The sequence below is a fragment of the Eupeodes corollae genome, chromosome 1, assembly GCF_945859685.1.
Source record: "Eupeodes corollae chromosome 1, idEupCoro1.1, whole genome shotgun sequence".
NCBI classification, from domain to species: Eukaryota; Metazoa; Arthropoda; class Insecta; order Diptera; family Syrphidae; genus Eupeodes; species Eupeodes corollae.
Genome location: NC_079147.1, coordinates 9,050,348 through 9,064,718, shown reverse-complemented (window position 1 = coordinate 9,064,718; position 14,371 = coordinate 9,050,348). Strand labels below are relative to the sequence as shown.

At 36.3% G+C, this 14,371-nt stretch overlaps 2 protein-coding genes across 2 annotated transcripts; one reads left to right on the top strand and one right to left on the bottom strand.

Moving 5' to 3' along the window:
* Window positions 1–615: 615 nt before the first annotated feature.
* Window positions 616–13,364, top strand: LOC129939736 (RING finger and transmembrane domain-containing protein 2). The gene is made up of 4 exons (XM_056047852.1): window positions 616–2,198; window positions 12,653–12,760; window positions 12,819–12,929; window positions 13,000–13,364. The coding sequence occupies exons 1-4, from the start codon at window positions 969–971 to the stop codon at window positions 13,231–13,233; spliced, it is 1,683 nt and encodes a 560-aa protein (XP_055903827.1). The 5' UTR covers window positions 616–968; the 3' UTR covers window positions 13,234–13,364.
* Window positions 13,254–14,000, bottom strand: LOC129939737 (ADP-ribosylation factor-like protein 6-interacting protein 4). The gene is made up of 2 exons (XM_056047853.1): window positions 13,712–14,000; window positions 13,254–13,642 (listed from the first exon to the last, which is right to left on the bottom strand). The coding sequence occupies exons 1-2, from the start codon at window positions 13,932–13,934 to the stop codon at window positions 13,410–13,412; spliced, it is 456 nt and encodes a 151-aa protein (XP_055903828.1). The 5' UTR covers window positions 13,935–14,000; the 3' UTR covers window positions 13,254–13,409.
* Window positions 14,001–14,371: the final 371 nt, after the last annotated feature.

Below are 14,371 nucleotides of genomic sequence, written 5' to 3'. Positions count from 1 at the left end.
TGACACATTTTCCCATAGCTGCCTGCATGCCTTAAAATCCTTTGTGGGATCTCCAAAGCGCTCCGCTATCACCTTTAATTGAAAACAACCGTTATTTAACAGAAATTTGTTACTGTTTTACAAACCTCCATCCATCAATAATGTTTGCATTTTTAGATGTAAACATATCATCCAAACTTATCCTAGTTTCAATAAGTTTTATTTTTTCTTCGTGAGACCCTAGAAAACAAAAGCATTGAATTTATATAAATTAATTCATTTCAAACTTACATTTATTGTATGGTTTTCCAGCTTGCCTTCGTTTTTTTCTTGCTCCATTTCCGTTTGATTTGAATGCAAAATTGCAAAAGCAAGAGCAAATTTCTCTATCAATAGAAACGTCAAATTTTAAAACACTTTAACCTGCTCCACAGCTCAATAAATTTTAACCCATTTTATTCACCTCATTAGTGTCAAATTTTATCGCTGGTTAAATTTTGACACACATTTTAAAGCAAATCACACACGGCCTAAGTGCTTAAGAAAAAGAACTCACTAGTTGATTCACAACACAAAGGTTTGCCACCCCTGTCACAGCTGTCATAAATGACAGCAGATAAGCATATGACAGCACTGCTACAAGTACTTTTGTCAACGGTCAACATTTTTATTTTTCAAGGCAAAAAAGAAAATGGTTTTCCTATGTTTATAAAAACAAGAGTGACGACAAAAAGAAAAACAATAATTAATAAAATCTCCATAACTTTTACAATGATTCATTGTGTATCTGCATAGATTCGCGTTGCATGCATTTATTCGTGATAAGCATAAAAAGTGCTAACCTTCCAAAACTGACGACGCATGAAGAACAAAATTAGGTTTAAGTGAAAACAAAAAGAAAGAAAGAAACACAAAAAACAAACTTAATGAAAATTCAAAACAGGGCAAAGTCTGGTGTTCTGTTCGCGAATTCGTGATTGTTTTCCACAATGAACCATCCCCTAGAGCCCTCTTTATATAATCCAAATGACAGTGCTATTCCAATAAATCCAGATGTCGAACAGCCACCCCCAGAGACACGAACAAACAACGTCACTAGTGCAAATGGTTCCCACCATAGTATAAATATCGATGTACATACATCAGCGCTGTCTGACTCACCGACCTCTGTGCAGCAAAACTTCTTATCATTCCTAAACGAAGCACGCAGTCACCTTGGAGGTAGACCTGCTAATCTAAATGCTTCGACGGCGAACAGTGAGATTACCAATGTTCACCATCACCCTGGCGCAACAGTGCCCTTAGAGGACAGTAATGTCAACCGCTGGAGAGCGAATCTAAACAATGTGCTGTCTTTTTCGGCTGGCCCTTCAACTGAAACAATTCGGTCTTGGATACCGCGAACAAGTAGCTTTCGATACGTTCCCCTAAATAGATCGTCGTCAATCAATAGCGTTCGTGATCCTCCATCTGCTGTTGCGACAGCTGGGGATGTTGCTGCGGCAAATGATGTTATTATTAACTTCAGCACAATATCCTCTCCTCCAGTCAGCGATCGTGATAGTAGCTTAGCAGCCAATCGGGAACCTCGAACACCCTCAATTCTAACAAGAATAAGTGTACCTAGGACGAATCTAGTCGGCGGCAGTTCAGGAGAGAGCACAACGAGTGTACGAGATCTTGGAACTCCACCAATTATTCAGCCTAATTCTTCGAACGATGGCCATCGGACCCCATCAACTCCACCGCCTGCAGCTCAACGAAATCCACTTGAGGTAGACGAAGATAATCTGGTCTACGAATTGGCTGTGAAAGTGTTGAGCCACTTTGTGCGTTATCTTCCATTCATTGGAATCGTATTGTTAAAAGCCATCTATGACTACTGTTTTGGTATACTAGATGTTCTAGTTCTACATACTGTAGTCTATCAAATGAACAAATCACTGTGTGAACAGGTGGCCAAGATGTCGCAAAAGAGTCTGGGACTGTTATTTCGTGATTACCTTCTGTTAACATTTGTTTTGGTGTATCGATTCATGATGTCTTATAGTCAACCTGATTATTTTGGATTGCTGCTGAACACAGCTATTGATCCGAAATCGCTGGGTCAACTTCTCTATGCAGTTGCTGTCAACGATCTCATTTTGAAGGTCGCTACGATTAAAATTAAAATTTTGGTTACAGCGCTACCAACAGATATAATAAAGCATAAGTCACGAGTAAGTAAATTTAAATATGACGCTACTTATATTGTAATACTTAAATATTTTGTTTAATGTTTCTGGTGTTGTTCTCAAGACTGGTTGAAGGCATAAAACTCACCTTTTCAATTCTATGAATCTTTGTTATACAATCTGAGGTTGTAGTGTCCTCTTGAATCCTTCAAAATGTTGATTAAGAATGGGATACTTTACGATCTGAAAGCTTTTTGAAAGTTCCTTTTTTCTTCTTTTTTTGAAAGTTATATTTTAAATGTCATACAAATAAGGATCATAGGTTAGGATAGGGTAAAGTGCCTGTCCGTAATAGAGAAGGTCACACTTAGGCCAGTTTAATGGCACATTATGAACCACATGAATCTTGAGGCTTTTTCTATGCTCAATGAAACCAGTTTGAGTCATATACGAAATGATAGAGGCTGATAATGTTTATTTTTACCCCAATACTTTTAGATTCCACTGGAACTCCTCATATAACTCCAATTCTTGACTTAAATGCAGCTTCCATTAGCGACTCCGTTATTGAAACAGTAATAAACAATTCCATCCATATCAAAGCTGTTTTGAAACCAAAAATAATTTTTATATCTCGTCTAGACCCACTAACACCGCCAGAAGATATATAACTTCTCACTTAGTTTCTATCAAGAGCATACCTTGCAGAACTTTTCAGCCAAGAGTTCGAAGTTTACAGAAATGATTGTCATGTTGGTAATGCAAAGGATTTAGGTGGAGGTGTTCTCAAAGCGGTAAAAAAAACATATTTCTCTTCTTCTGTATATTTTCCATTTGAATTATCAATTGAACTGGTATGTGTAAAGATAATGGTACAGACTAAGACTATTTTCATTTTAAACGTTTATATTCCTCCAAAAAGTTTGGAGTCTGTTTATAGCGAACTTTCCTTAGCATTACACTTTGTTCTCAGTTTGTCCTGCGCTGACATCAATATTTTACTTCTAGGTGATTTTAATTTACCTCACATTGACTGGATTCCATCGGAAGACGAATCTTGCCTTGAAGCCTCTCTCTCTTCTTTACAATTGGAACTATATTTTTTTCGATAAAATCCTTCTTACTGACTTACAGCAAACAGTATTGAAAACTAAAAAAATCGAATTCTCGATTTAGTATTTTCTTCTGACGCTATTAGTACTCTTGTTCTAGAATCAGGAATTACTAATATTGATAAATATCACCCCCCCCCCCCTTGGACATTTTTCTTGACTGAAGTAATCACCTTACTGAACACAGTAATTCCTTTGATTGCTTATTAATTAGATTTAAGTTTAGCTTATAAGATATTCTATGAAAGTCAAATGTACTTGTTAGAGTTAAATAAATAAATAAATAAATCTTCTAAGGCTTTCCAGTTAACTTCACTTACAAGAACCTTTCCTAAGATAAAACTCTTGATATCTGTAACGCTTTGCAACAAATTTCCGTAAGACATTTCTAACACCCTTTTTCAAGAATGGTAACAAGTCGAATATAAGCAACTACAGGCCCATTGCAAAGCTTTCTTGCATTCCTAAATTGTTAGAACAAGTTTTTTTGTAAAAGTGTAGCATTTTTTAGTAAAAATCTTATTTGAGAACAGCAACATTATTTGGAGAAAAAAAGACACATTCTCAATCATATATTCAAACGCTTTAGAACAAATTTATGAAGTTGACTGTGCATACACTGACTTTTCTAAAGCTTTTGACCAACTTAGCCACGGAATTATTTTATTTAAACTTAAGGCTCTTGGTTTTCCACCATTTTTCTTAGCTTGGATTAAGTCATACCTTGAAAACAGATCCTACAAGGTAAAATTTAGAAATTGTCATTCTGAACCTTTTGTTGCTCAATCTGGTGTTCCCCAGTGAAGCCATCTTGGCCCTTTTCTGTTGATCCTGTCTATTAACGATGTATCGTCATGTCTACGCTCAAGTGAAGTTCTCATTTTTGCTGAGGACATGAAGATTTTGAAAATAATAATGACCACCCATGATCGTATTCTTTAACAAGCCGACATTGATAGTTTCACATTTTGATGTGGGAAAAATAGCCTTTCCACTCAACCCTTTAAAATGCCAAATGATGAGTTTTACTAAAAAACTAATCAGTAGCGTATTTGACTGTTGTATATCGCAGCAAAAACTCTGTCGCGTCTATATATTTAAAGATTTAGGTGTTCAATTCTGTTCCAACTTAGAGTTTACACATCATATTAATTTTATTGTCAATAAGGCAAAAGAGTTCAATGATCCCTATGTTACTCTTTCTTCTTTGTTTAATTGCCATGTTCGTCCCCATCTTGAATATGCTTCGCAGGTATGTACTCCCTATTACGAAATTCATAAAAAACGTCTTGAATCAGTTCAACATAATTTCATTCGCTTTGCCCTAATTGGGATGATCCTTATGATCTGCCTTCCTATGAACATCGTATTCTGCTTCTTCGAATGCAATCTCTTCATCAAAGGCATATTAATACTTAGACTTAGTATTTTTTCATGAACTCATTAATAGTGAAATTGATGCACCTTATTTGCTATCTTGTGAACATTTGAATTACCGAGGCGGAACATTTGATTTTATACATATTGATTTCCATAGAACTAACTATGGGAAGAATGAAGCTTTAAGTCGAATGAGCAGTTTATATAACTTAAACTGTTCTTCGATAGATTTAAATTTAAATAAGGTGGGATTAAAGTCATTGTTTAGAACCAGTGCTAAACTATCGTAAACGTCTTTATTTTATATTTGGTCGTAGTTTGAATCTTGCTGTAAGCTAACTACTTTCTGAAATTCTGAAGTGTAAAATATCATTGATATCGATAAGATCGTAATGGATCTCCTAGAAAATTCTTGCGTTTTTGAGGGCATGTACAGAGGTGCAAAACCACTAAATAAGCTTTTCTATATATTCCATTTTTCTGGGCTCGTTCTGAGTAGTTGGAAAACTGCATTTGTTCAGCCAATCCCAAAAATAGGCCAATCATCTTCTCCCGCAAATTATCGACCGTTAGTACTTACGTCCTTCCTTTCTAAGGTCTTGGAAAAGCTAATTAATTACCAGCTTCAGAAATATCTTGAGGAACGGAAGCTTCTTAATATCCGGCAGTATCCTTTCATGGTTCACCTCACCGAACAGTGGAACAAATTATTGCATCGTTTTGGAGAAAGTAAGAATATTGCATTTGATAAAGTCTGGCATCTTGCTCTCTTGAATTGTATTGAAGAATCTGTTTTGGACGGCTTCAAGTCTGACCCATAATATAAATGCTGGTGTGCCGCAGGGCTCCGTGTTGTGTCCGACACTTTTCCTCATTTTTATAAATGATCTCCTGTCTGCTACATCTAATTCAATACATTGTTTCGCTGACGATAGCAGTCTTACCTTTAAATATTCGTTTCCAGACTCACAACCCTCCTCTTCGGATGTGGAACTCCATAGGCAAAATATGATAAGCTCATTAAATTCCGATCTACACAGCATTGTACAATGGGGAATAAGAAACCGTGTTGAATTTAATGCTTCAAAAACCCAATGCTGTCTTGTATCGTTAAAGCGAGATATACCCTCTTTTTCACTATCTTTGAGTGGCACCAGGATTAACGAAACTGAAAATCTTGACATCCTCGGAAAGTGCTTCAGCAACCATCTTTTGTGGAGCGATCACATACGCGATGTCACCAAAAATAACGCAAGATAGAAGTTGCAAGAAATTTTTTTCTCCGTTTGATCTGGCTATACCTAATATACAAATCCTAAATACGTCCGAAACTTGTATATAACTCTCATCTCGCTCTAGTAACTTATTTAAGCCTCTTGGACAATATTCAAAGAAGAGCTTTTAAAATGATTGATGCCATTAACATCATCAACTCGATTACGTCACTCGAACATCCTCGTAATGTTTCTTGTTTTACCCTTTTTTAACATTATTTAACGGACTATGCATCAGTGAAATATCCAGTTCCATTCCTCCCCTTAAACAATTTAACCGTAATACCCGATCTTCTAGGAAATCCAATCAGTTTACCCTTGAGCCCAACTTCGTACTATAAAGTACAAAGATTCATTTTTTAGCCATACCACGTGAATGTGGAATTCCTTGCCACGCTCTCTTTCCCTATCCTTGCAATGTTCAGGAATTCAAAATCAATGTACACCGACACCTATCTAATCCTTTCCTTTTTATTCCTTATGCTCACGCTATGTCTTTGACTTATTAAAAGGTTTACAAAATACTTTTAGTTTTCGCTAATAATAAAAAAAGGTGAAGAACTGTTCACTCCTCTTCCTCATCCGTACAGATTCTGAAAAAGTCATTTGAGAATACGCCTAGCCTTGTGGCGTGCTTTCCTATTAGATAGTGCAAGGTTATGACACCAATTATCGAGCTTATATGCCATCTGCTTAGAGGTAGCAAGCACATTGAGCGCTTTAAATCTAGTGTAGGCGGGATGATTTTTGTGACGTGGTGATGTTATTCCACCTAGTGTTTGCCTTCTTCATAGCGTCCTGCATTAGCAAAAGTTTACAAATAGAGGATAGTATGCCAGCATTTCCCAAACATGGTAGAATTGGTTGAACTGTACCATTCCTGGCGAGTTGATCTGCCTTACAAGTTCCTGGAATGTCTCTATGACCCGGCACCCAGCAAAGGTGAATATTAAACTGTTGTGCCATCTCCATTAGCGATGATTGATAGTTATGGACTGTATGGAGTTTGTAGAGACAGAATCAAGAGATTTGAAAGCGGCCTGGCTATCTGAGAAAATACGGATATCAGATGTTAATATCACGTTTTCTGGAAAACGCTACAATGATTGAGAGGGTAAAATGAGAGACTTAATTTCAGCCGTTCAGAGAACACACCCCCACCAACCCCTTGTTTTATTTTTGATCCATCTGTGTAAAAGTGGATTGACTCATCTTCCAGGAAAACCCTTCTTCCCAGAAAAATCTGGAAGTTATACAAATCTGAAAATTTATGGCAAATTGCAGTCTAATCTGTGTGCTTTGAAATTGATTCTAAATACTTAAGAATTACCTACGGAGTGGCCAATGTTGTTGTTAATCCATATAATGGATACCGAAAATCTTGTAAATATATCATATCGAACCGTTAGACAGAGAGAAACAAAAAAGTGCCAGTATAAAGAAAAATGTTTTATCACGGATTGTGAAAAGGCGAGGCGAAAATCATTCGGATAGCTCAAAGTGTTTCAAAAGGTTGGTGGTCAATATTTTAAAATCTTTAAACAAATCTGCAAGGACAAAAAGAAAACATATTTAGAAAACGATGCTCTTAAACTTACATGCTGTAAGGATACTAAACAGTTTTGGGTTGCAACAAATAAATTTAATGACAAAGAACCACAATTAGATTCAAGGACACTCATGGACCATTTCCAAAGGCTACTGAACACAACAACTAGTATGTCACTATACAATGCCCTGCAGGAAGAAGTTGTGGAGGCCTTAAGGAAACTCAAAGATGGAAAGGCACCAGGAGTTGATAGGATCCCCGTAGAATTATTTAAGTATCAACGTCAAACTTCATCGAAGACCTTTAACGAAATCTTGGAAACAGGAAATATACCAACACAGTTTAAAAAACCATCATATATACCATACACAAAAAAGGTAATTTGAAGCTGATCCAACTAATTATCGAGGAATATAGTTTGTGAACTCTTCATATAAGTTTAACTTCTAAATGTTTGAATGACAAATTGGATCGAAAGCCATAAATTGATTAAGGAATGTCAAGATAATAACCTTATTTACATTTACCAAACAAAAAAAAAATGATTCGCCTTTTTTGTTGATTTCAAGGCAGCCTTCGACAATATCGATCGAAAAGCTTTAATATATAAGCTATATAATGCTCGAATGAGCAAAAAGTTTGGAAGGGTTCTCGAAAACATCTATCAGGATAATGAATCGGCTGTGTGGAGTGGAATTCAGATTTCAGAATGGTTTGAGACAACAATGGGGTTCGGCAAGGTTGCACTCTAAGTCCATATCTCTTTGCCATGTATATCGATGACCTGACAGACTTTCTACTAGGTGGCATAGCAGACAATGTAGTTTTATTTGCATACTTACCAGATTCTCTTCAACTTATGATTAACCGTCTTGATTGGTACTGCTAACTATGGAGTCTTACCAAGTCAAAAATAATGATTTTTGAAAAGGGATCTTGCAGTGCTTGTAGAAACGAAAAATGGTATCTTATCCATTGGTGGACAATGGACCCATTGAAATTGTAAAAGCATACAGGTATCTTGGATTCAAGATAACTTACAATCTCAGCATAGAACCTCACTTGAAAGAAAAGTTAGTAAAAGCTAAAAGTGCAATATCCGCAACCTGGAAACGATATTTTTCAAATAACATAGTTGATCACTGTAAAAAATATAAAGTATTTCAACCTGTATCTGACTCTGTGATGTTGTATGCAGCACAATCTTGGGGATACTATCAGTACGAAACCGTTGAGAAACTGCTAAGGTACTACGTCAAAAAATGTTTCAATCTGCCAAATACAACGCTCAACTACATGATAAATATAGAAACAGGACTACCACCACTTTTTATTAAAACCTTAAAACTGCATGTTGATTATGTAACAGATGATACACTTCCAAAAATGATTAATAGAAAGACAATTGAAAGAAAATCTCTTGTTTTAAGAAACTAGAGGAGCTTCCAACGTACTTCGGAATAGAATTCAATCATTTAGAGTTGCCTTTTCAAAATGTCTTATCCTGAATTCTCTTAGTACGTTACAAATGGAAATGTTTTATATCTTTTTCTTCTCTCATGTTGCACAGGCTACATAATTTTTATGCGTTGCCTCCACGCCTATTTCCATTGAGTGAGACAAGATCGCATATAGCTTTGAAAATCTATGATATTTTGTTAGGCTCCAAGGCATATGTTAAGTATTGCGGTCCTATTAAATAATCCAACATCTTGAAAATTCGTATGCTGCTTCTCCTCACACTCTGCTCTGCTTCTTGATTCTTGATGCGATTTCAGTTGATCAAGAATCTGTGAGTTATAAACAATCCAATCTCTTTCATTTGACATGTTCTCATCCCAGTGCAAGCCGAACCTGTTTTCGATCATATTAATATCCTTAACACGTTGTTGTTTTCCTAAGAGGATTTTGGTAAGTTGCTTAGGTAGTCTCGTGTCACTGTATTTAAATATAGTCTTTTGTACATAACTACGGTGTAAATCCAGTGTGTAGTAGTGCTCGTCTTGAGCTGCGGTTTGAATCGGTAATGGATAGTTTGGAGTGCATGATGGTAACTTTAAAACTCTTTTCAGAAAGTATCGCTGTAGCTTATCCACTTCATCAAAAGTTCCAAACCCCCAGACTTGTGCCCTATAAGTTTGAATAGCTCTGCATACTGCCAAAAAGAGTTTTCATTTTGAACTGAAGTTGATATTTTGCTTACTCAAAAAACAATGCCATGTCGCGTTAATACTGTTCTTTGCTGCTGCATTTCTTTTCGCTACATGCTTAAAAAAGTTCATCTTTGGAGTGAGCAGAACACCAAGATATGTGTACTGAGGTACTATCCGAAATTCTTCTCCGTTGAAAATCCATTGATAGCCTGACACCCTTTCGGAAGACCATAATTTCCGATTTTGAAAGATTCACTTCGAGATTCAAATTGGGGCAGACCTCTTCAAAACATTCTATCATGCGTTGCAAAATCTCCACATCCTCTGCTAAGATCACTATGTCGTCAGCATACAGCAACAACCTTATATTTAAACTGTCGATATTAAGACCTCCTTCAATAATCGCATGTAGATCATTTATATATAAAGCAAAAAGTAAAGGTGATGAAAGACATCCTTTCACGTAACTTGAGCATTAATAGTTTTCTGGAGATTTTATCAAAAGCCGCCTTTCTTCTTCTTAAGGTGGCGCTACAGTCCTGTGTGAACTAGGGCCGCACCCAACAAACTTATCCATCTAGCTCGGTCTCCAGTTTCGCGCTCCAAGTTGGGTGAGGTCACTTTCCACTTGTGCGCGCCACCTGATCCGCTGTCTTCCTCTACTGCGATGTCCTGTGGGTGTGGAATCGAACACTTTCCGGGCCGCCTTTAAGTCCGCAAAAAATCTTAGACTTTCTTTTTTTCAGTCAGCTTAATATGTAAAATAGACGCCAAGTTATAGATATTATCCACTCTAGAATATTTCTTTCTAAAGCCAGCCTGATATTCTGTTAATATATTATTTTGTTCCACCCAATTATACAACCTATCATTAAGGACTCCCATCATGACGAAATTCCCCTGTAATTGTTTGGATCATGTGTGTCACCCTTTTTGAAAATTGGAAAAATCCCAGATTTAGTGAAAGTTTCTTCTACCCTGCATTCTTCTAATATGTTGCTGTATGTCGTTGCGAGTTGTTCCAAAAAAGTATCTGTAGCATTTATTATGAACTCATATGCAATCCTATCTTCGCCTGGCGCCTTATTGAGCTTAACGTTTCTCAGCATATTCCTTAATTCACCAACACAAAATGGCATATCTAATGTTGAGTTTGAATCCTCGACGTAGTTCGCTACATAAAGTGTGCTGCTCATTTGTTGTCTTGGATTTAGAAGGTCTATGAAATATGCTTGATATTCCAAAGTAGTTATGTCAGGCATCACATGTTGGTCTTGGTTTTTTATCTCCTTGGCTAGCCGCCACCATTGTTTGCTTTTTTCACAAAAATTTTTATAGTCTTGAGATTTCAAATAGCATAGTTTAGTCTCTTGACATTTTGATTTGCGAAATGCATTGAAGGTTTTGAAAGCTTTTCTTCGTGCGATTTCACATGCGGATTTGTACCACTTATTTTTCGGGTTGAACGTTTTTGAATTGTTGTTTTGAAGGGGTGCAGACAACTTTATTATGTTGGTTAAGTGTGCTAAATCGATTGTTTCTTTTCCGATCTTTACTTGCTGAAGATTTAAATTTAGATTTATTTGGTAGTCTGCTTTTTTGGTCTCATTCCATTTGAGTTTCGGCAAAAGATTGTTGATTGACTTTATTTAATTTGTCGATGCTTCTTGCTTTCTCTAAAACAGTCCACCATACTGCCACACCGTACATTAAAATCGGTCTGATTACCGATGTGTATAGCCAATGCGTGATTCTGGGTTGTAATCCCCATTTATTATCAATAGCTTTTTGCAAGATAAGAGAGCTACAAAAGCTTTTTTGACTCTTTCATGTACGTTGCGTTTCCAAGTGTTTCCTGTAACACTTTAAGCGATGAGTTACAGGATATTTATTGCAATTAGGTTTTGACAGATTTGATCGTGAGGAAATCAACGATTCCTCAATCCTTCTTAGTTTTTTGAAATGAATTTGAAAGGACGAATTTTTACCCCGCGAGGCCAAAAAGTATCGACATATATTTTGTTTGCTGATTCGGCAGAAATCCCAATTTTAAAATTTACAAACTTTAAGTTTAGATTAGATTCATTGTGTTTAATGAGCTTGAAGCAAGAAATTTCATCTGGATTGATAGGAAGATTAGTAGACACAAATTTTATAATTTTATCAGCTGTAGTGGACCTGTGAAAGCTTGCAATATGAAACCATTTTGTGTCTCTTACGATCTTAAGATCACTGCATTGTGGTTTAGTACCCAAAATAATTTTATCACTTACATGGGACGTAGCAGTAGGCGCCGCCAAGGTCTTATCGCTCTTATCAACAGCAGCAGTAGTAAGATCATGCATAGGCAATCAGGCTGAAACCCTCAGCAACCAGACCAGACCAGTTAGGATTTCATTTACAACCAGGTTTCAAAGGATAGGGGATTGAACACCACCTTCCGGTGTCCCTCTACCAACGTTTGAGTTAATTATTCTGCTAGTCAGCATTAAATGAATTAACTCTTCAAGCAAACTCTCTACGTTCAGAGATCTTAGGTGAGAAGTGATAGCAGATGTGTCCACATTGTTGAAAGCACCTTCGATGTAAAAGAAAGCAAGTGATCTCTCTACGATGAAAGGAGTATTCGATGGTGCCAACTAGAGTGTGTAATGCCGTTTCCACCGATTTACATTAACAGTCCGTAGCTAAATGTATCCTATTCTACACTACAATTTGGAAGAGGGCACTTTCCACTTCTATGTGTCACTTGATCCACGGACTTCTGTTGGTTTCTTCGCGCTCTATGTGACCATACCATCTCAGGTTTTGTATTAAGGCCTCATGGCTTAATCAAAATCTACGTCAATCCACTTGTCTCGCCGTCTATGCATTTCAGACCGAAGATCACTTTTAACTTCAAAACAACTGAAGGCTCTTGAACTGCTTTTGTCATGACCCATGCTCCTCCACCATTCTATAGTAGTTTAAACATTTAAAACTTATTCTAAACTTGCGATTACAACATTTCTTTTTTTTAATACATTTTCAGGGAAGACTTTTTGCTTTGATTGAAGCCATTTCACAACTTTATAGATCCTTAGTTCCCATCAAGTCATGGATGCTGTACTTGCTTATTTCCTATACAGGATTTGATATTGTAAGTTCAAAAAGTTGTTTTTCTAAACACGTTAACTAATGTTTAACCTTTTTTTTAGATTATAGGAATGTTTTTCTTCTCTTCTTTGTACATGGGCGCTAAAGCGTTTGAATTTGTGGAACGTGGTAAATTTTTGAAGAAGGCCTTTTGTAGTTTTCTCAGGAATGTCGTAAGTAAAACTTGAAATTAACCCAACGCCTATATTATTTTAATTTCTTATTTATTGTGTATTTTTATAGGATTATGGTCGCCAACCATCAAAAGAGGAACTAATCGAAGCCGGAGCTCTGTGTCCGATATGTCACGACAACTACGATACACCTGTGGTTCTAGAATGCAACCACATCTTCTGTGAAGTATGTGTGGGCACATGGTTTAAGCGCGAGCAAACCTGTCCAATGTGCAGAGCCAAAGTCGCAGACGATCCAACCTGGCAGAATGGATCAACAACCCTATTTTATCAGCTCTGTTAAAAAGTTGAACTTCGATAAAATGAATGATAAATGTTACAACTTTATTTTACTTTATTACTATGTAGCTACGTTTATGATCTTATTTCATTCAAAGTTAATCAATTTTAAATATATAAATAATGTATTTTGAAGCTAAAGAGTTGAATTATTCGGTGTCGGCGAACAAATTCTTCAACTTATTTTAAACTACCAACTGTTTTGCTTTGGAAATTGCGACCGTCTCCTTCAGTTGCTTGTTTGTTTATTTCCTTGTGCCGGTCTTTGCTGACTATTTCTTCGAGGACTTCGCCATCGCCTTTGATGAGGCGCGTACGACCCGTCTCAGGATCGATTATTCGCCGAATTTGGCTCTGTCGCTTTTGGTATTCTTCTGGAGTTTCTGGGACATGTGATTTTGAGTACATCAGATCTTTTTTAAGGAATATTGTCAATGGTGATTTGTTTGGAGTACTATAGTGCTACTTTAGCTACTACTTACCTATGGGAACAGAGAAATCAGGTTCCTCTTCCCGGTCTCGGCTCGTAGTTGTCGTCTCAACTTGTTTCGTTTTGGATAGTTCAGCGGCTTTGGCAAGTCTTTTGAGTTCCTTATCTTTTTGTTTCTTTTCCTTTTTCTTTATCTTTGATTTCTTTTCTTTTTTGTGTTTTTTCTTTTCTTTTTTCTCCTTCGAACGTTTGTGGTGATGTTTTGGTTCATCCATAATTTCTAAGAAAATTTATACTTTTATGTATAAATAAATTTATTTACTTTTTTCCCAGATTGACAGATAAAACACAAATGTCAGTGGGTGTCAGGTGGTGTAAGTGCTTTTAGAGTTGCCATTGACGTATTTATACCATCGACTTGAATTATTTATGGTAAATTATATATGTTCAGTTTTGTTAAATAAATTGTTAAGTTTATATTTCTAAAATTTCGAAGAATTTTCTCAATCAAATTGGAAAAGCAGGAAAATCAAAAATGTATACAATTCGCTACTAAATTCGCCTAACAATCAAAAAAACTTTTCTTTTCTTTCTTTTTGATTTGTGTGATAGAGAATTCTTGAGAATTCGAATCGTAAAGCTTATATTTTCAGATTGCTAACAGTTAAAGTGAAACATTAGTACAAAAACTTTTGTTTATATTTCTGACAAC